Raw genomic sequence first — 5,530 nt, forward strand, 5'->3', positions numbered from 1 at the left:
TGGTTTATTGTTATAAATGTTATGACTACTCGGTTTTAAGAAAATTTTTAAATTTTCGCTCAGCTTAAAAAACACTGTCTTTTAAATTGATTTTTCCAATAATATTGTCCTTGTGTTGAACTCACGTTTTGTCTCCTAAATCTGTGAAGAGCCCGAGTGCTTGAAAAAGCTATCTAGAGTGTATATTCACACAATATGAGTGTCTTGTTGGATTGGAAAGTATAGAACACATGATCGCCTACCAAAAAAAATAATTTTATTTTATCTATGGTAAGATTTGAATTCCCAACCAATAGCATACATATGTCACTAGAAAAGAGGCATTGTAGTCAAATTTACCTTTTAATTTTATAGTTAAATAAAACTCTTAACATAAACATAATTTCATCTGAAATACTAACTAAATTAAATACAAATAAAAAAAAGAATCTTACTTAAAATAAACTATTTAAAAGGCATGTACCAAAATTTCAATGGCTCTTTTAACAGCTCAACCAATTATTTATTTTGTGAATCAATTCTTCAACATAACAAGAACTCAATGCTTAAAATTTCTGTATTGTTGATTTACTCAACATTGCAATACATTTGTTAAAATTAAAAGATAAATTTATTTAATTCAATAAAAAAAATGGATGATGCTAAACTTGCTATGCTAGCAAAAAAATAGCTAGCTCATAAGTTGCTTCATCCAAATTTGGCGGTCAAAAAGAAGGAGCCTTGTTTCTCTCCAGTTCAACAGGGTTTCCATCCACGTTTAAGACATTAACATCCCAAATTTCCCACATAAATGTCGGGATATCCAATCACGTGTCCTCCAATCGCCACCTCAAATGCATGAAAATTCCATTATAATCTGATATATATCAGTGTTTTTATAAACAGAGCGAGAGGGTTTTATTTTTAACACAGACGACAATAGGGCAAGCTTGCTTTTCCTTTTATTTGTTCCTCGGACCTATTGTTTCAGTGCATAGTTTTTTCTTCTTCTTTTTTCTTTTAAACATCTTCAAAAGAGTTTCTCAAATTCAAACGAAAATGGCATTCACCGGAACATTGGACAAATGCAAAGCTTGTGACAAGACCGTTCATGTTGTGGATATGTTAACTCTTGAAGGAGTTCCTTACCATAAAACTTGCTTCAAATGCAGCCATTGCAAGGGAAACCTTGTGGTATGTTTCTTGATTTTTAAACCCTTTTGAAATTGTCTTTTTATTTATTTATTAATTCACATAAAATATGTATTTTGTCCTTCTCAGATGAGTACTTATTCTTCTATGGATGGAGTTCTTTACTGCAAGCCTCATTTTGAGCAATTATTTAAGGAATCTGGCAATTTCAGCAAGAATTTCCAAACATGTAAATAACTAATACCCAATTTTTTTTCTCTCTTTCTCTGTTTATGACCATAATTCGAAACCTTTTTTTTTTCTTTGCATAAATTCGTTTTTGACCCTACTGTAGCTAACAACTTTAATTTTCTTGATTATCACTTTTGCAGCAAAGGAAAGGCAAATTGATCAGGTATATTTTCCTTCCTTTCTATATTTTGCACTTTGATTAGACTCATTTAGTATTTTGATGACCAATACTCGATATCTCTTTGTTAGGTGAAGACTCCAAACAAACTTTCATCCTTGTTTTGTGGAACCCAAGACAAGTGTGCTGCATGCCACAAGACAGTGTACCCATTAGAAAAGGTTCGTAAATTCTTTTTATATGTCTTCATTGTAACGGAAAGATCTCGTTAAGTCAATCATTATGAACAAATATTTCACTCAATCAACTTTAGAAATATTCTCATCATCTCACCTCATCAAATGCTACATGACTACAGACGTGTGGACTATACGCAATTGACACATAACCCTTACAAGCTAATAGAAGACTTAGTTGAGGACACTCACTCTCAACATAATAGAAAGCTAAGAGAAGAGAGAGAGGGAGCTCCTCTTTCCAACTCCGAAACTTTCAACCGTTATTTTTTTATACGATTATTAGTCTCTATGTGTGGCAGTTTATATTTATTTATCAACACTTGTAAAATTATTTATGTAATGATGCATAAAATTAATATGTAATTTAAACCACTAATAGGTGACAATGGAAGGGGAATGTTTCCACAAGACATGCTTTAGGTGTGCCCATGGAGGGTGCGCATTAACACACTCTTCTTATGCTGCTCTAGATGGGGTCCTCTATTGTAAACACCATTTTGCGCAGCTTTTCATGGTGAAAGGCAACTACGCCCATGTCCTCCAAGCGGCTTCCCACAAGAGAAACAATAGTTCTGCATCTCCAAAATTAGCTGAAAACCAAGCAGATCAACGAGAAACCGCCGCTGATGAAGATGACTCTGAAGACAAATCTTAATTAATTATAAATTTTTAATACACCACCATGGTTTATTTATAAAATCCCAACATTGTTCTTTCTTATTATTATTTTAGAGTTGTATTTTTTAATTTTTTTATTTTACTTTTGATATTGTTTGAAAGGGTGATAGATCATCTGATCATTAAAGTTGAACATCTTGTTCGATTTGTTCACGTTTTGTTTTTTGTATTGACTTGTTATATATATATGTAATGATATTTGCAATGCATTCTTTTTTTAGGGATTTCAATTTTTTTGTGACTGGAATTTGATTTAGTTTCGAAATTTCCAACCAAGTCATTTCCGAGAATGAGCATGATTTTAGATTTTCATGTTAGTAGAGCTAATAAGTTGCATTAATAGATGGAAGTGATTAATTAGAATTTTGGTTTTTAGACTAAATTGTATGAGTCAATGTCTTAGAACTGAAAAATAGAGTTAGCTAGAAAAGAGGTCCTTTTGTCGTCATTTACCCAAGGGCATTTTCATATTTAAATTTCTGGAAGGTAGCGGTTAGGAGGCAATTACATTGGTTTCTACACCAAAATTGCATCCATTTTCTCTCATTTCTTCATCAAATATTGATTTCAATTCAATTAGTTGTATTTGGTAAGTTCGATTTTCAATACAATTTCCACTTAAACAAGTTTGAAAAACAAAACAAAAAATCAAGTTTCAATCTTGGATTTTTTGAGTGGAGATTTTAAGAGTTGTTGGATGAATAAATGACAAAGTAAACATAATCTTTTTATTTTACCTCTTCAAACTTTGATTTCAACAATTTCTTTACACATTCTCCCTTCTTGTTTTAAAGTGCCAATGTTCAAATTTGTTGATTTTTAGATTTTGAGTGAAAATGAGTTTAAGGTTATTTAAGATTTTATTAGAATTTAGATCACACCCTTTTAAATATTATTATTCTCCTTCCTTTTATATTGTAACAAAAAATAAAAATGGATAAACTATATCACAAGTTATCCTACTATGGTTTTTTTTATCACCCAATTATGATTTTTTTTAGTTTGGTCACTCAATTATGGATTTGTTTTTTTTTTTACCACTCAACTATATTTTTTTTAAATTGATCATTCAACTAATTGAGTTTTTTTTTGTTCATTTCTCTTAACTGCACTAACGGGGTGATGTGGTAGTTGAAAAATTACTATAATAACAAATTTAGCCATCAACTTTCACATATTATATCGATTTAGCTGTATTTTAAAAAAAATAACTTTTAAAGTTGATAAATGATCTCAATTTGATCCTAATTCTAAAAAATTCAAAGAAATATATAAAAATACATAAAGATATTTAAAAAATATAATAATAAATGTATGGGAAAAATTTACAAAAAGTGAAAAATTTACAAAAAGTGATTCTCAGTGTGGTTGTAGATTGAAAAGCAAAATTTCCCAAGTCAATTGTGCTTCTAAAATATCTTTCACTTTGGTTTGGTATTCAAATAATTTAGGTTCTATTACATCATCATAACAATTCCATTAAAAATTTTAGTTATGATATTTGGTGACTTTTTTACCTCAATAATGTAAAAAAATTAAATATTAAAATGGTATGTTAATAGGATTAAATACTAAAATGGTATGTCAATAGGGGTGGTGCCTATCTCATAGACGGCACCATCATTTTTGTTCTAAAATTTATTTTTTATTTTTTTAAAATATTATTTTATTAGTGGTGCCTCTCTCATAGGCGGCACCACAATTAAAAAAACCTTAAATACGGTCAAAATACGACCCATCTGCCCGCACCACATTGGTGCCACATGGACTGGTGGCACCAGTCACACCTCCTTGACAAGCGGCACTGGTGCCAGTGAGTCGTCCCCTCCGTTAGCAGCTGTGCACTGCAAATTTGCAGTATTTAGTCCCGTCCAAGGGACAAAAAATGAGGATTGGGTACCTTATAACCATGGTCCCCCTTGTAGAAGGGTTTCGGCAATGAGAAAAAACAAAGGAAAGAAAGGGAAAAAATAAGATATGTTTGTTAGTAATTAATTTTTTTTAATTTAAAGGGATTAGTTATTTTTTATGTTATTTTTTTGATTGTGTTTAGTTTAGTGTTTTGTGATTTTTTATGAATGTAAATTTTTTTATTCTTTTTAAAATTATTTTAAAGTCATTTTGTTAGTAATTTATGGTTAGGTTATAAATTGTTTGTGTTTATTGTAATTTTTATGAATTTAAAATTTTTTAATTATTTGAAAGTTATTTTGTTAGTAATTTATGATTAGGTTATAAATTGTTTGTGTTTAGTTTAGTGTTTATTGTGATTTTTTATGAATGTAATTTTTTTTAATTTTTTAAAGTTATTTTGTTAGTAATTTATGATTAGGTTATAAATTATTTGTTTAGTTTAATTTGTATTGTGATTTGTTATAATGTAATTTTATTTGTTTTTTTTATTTATTTGACAATTTTTATTTATTTATTGAAATGTTGATTAAATTTATTTTTATATAATTTTAGAGGTTGTTTGAAATAAACTAAACATGTATGTTTCTATTTTATTTTTTGTCAATTTGTATGTTTTTTATGTTTAGATAGTTTATGTTTATTTTAATTATATTATTATTGTAAACTAACATAATTTTTTTATGTAGGTAAAATATGGGAATTTATGAGATATTTTTTATTGTAATTATATTATCATTGTACTATATTTATCGTATTATTTATTGTATGTATAATATTAATGTGTTTTGATAATTGTTGAAAATGGACCCTCTAGAAATTAATTATCAAAATTAATTATCTCAGTTTAGTATATAATATTCTTTACTGTGTTTTTTGCAACAAACTAAATGAATTCCTTTTTTTTAATTGTAGATTTGCAACAAATAAGTTTTTTAATTAATAATGATGATCACATATCAAATATTATTAATGAGATGATAATGAAATTGTTATTTGTTACTCGCGTCATTTACGGAATTAAATTAGATTATATTAACTATTTTACTAATTTAATAATCTCAGGGACAATACCGAGCATTGAGGGGTCATGTGAATAGTGTAGGCTATCTGCCAAATGAACGCCTCATGCCATACTTGGAGTTACCCGGATTCAGATTAGCGGCATTGATTTGGACCTTTGATTTGCGATACAACTTAATATCTGCTTTGGTCAAGCGAT

The 5,530-nt window shown here is 28.8% G+C and overlaps 1 protein-coding gene across 1 annotated transcript; it reads left to right on the plus strand.

Annotated features, from left to right (window-relative positions):
* The first annotated feature begins 825 nt into the window (after positions 1 to 825).
* LOC107934305 (LIM domain-containing protein PLIM2b) lies at positions 826 to 2,617 on the plus strand. Its single transcript, XM_016866686.2, has 5 exons — positions 826 to 1,173; positions 1,261 to 1,360; positions 1,503 to 1,525; positions 1,612 to 1,701; positions 2,099 to 2,617. Exons 1-5 carry the CDS (start codon positions 1,039 to 1,041, stop codon positions 2,372 to 2,374), a joined length of 624 nt encoding a protein of 207 aa, XP_016722175.1. The 5' UTR covers positions 826 to 1,038; the 3' UTR covers positions 2,375 to 2,617.
* The last annotated feature ends 2,913 nt before the right edge of the window (positions 2,618 to 5,530 follow it).

Source organism: Gossypium hirsutum, chromosome A08, assembly GCF_007990345.1.
Source record: "Gossypium hirsutum isolate 1008001.06 chromosome A08, Gossypium_hirsutum_v2.1, whole genome shotgun sequence".
NCBI classification, from domain to species: domain Eukaryota; kingdom Viridiplantae; phylum Streptophyta; class Magnoliopsida; order Malvales; family Malvaceae; genus Gossypium; species Gossypium hirsutum.

Excerpts from the sequence above, each read along its gene's own strand:
- LOC107934305 (XM_016866686.2), top strand. The coding sequence starts at position 1,039 with ATGGCATTCACCGGAACATTGGACAAATGCAAAGCTTGTGACAAGACC. Across the intron at positions 1,174-1,260 it reads ATTGCAAGGGAAACCTTGTG|ATGAGTACTTATTCTTCTAT; the intron begins GTATGTTTCTTG and ends TGTCCTTCTCAG. Across the intron at positions 1,702-2,098 it reads CAGTGTACCCATTAGAAAAG|GTGACAATGGAAGGGGAATG; the intron begins GTTCGTAAATTC and ends AACCACTAATAG.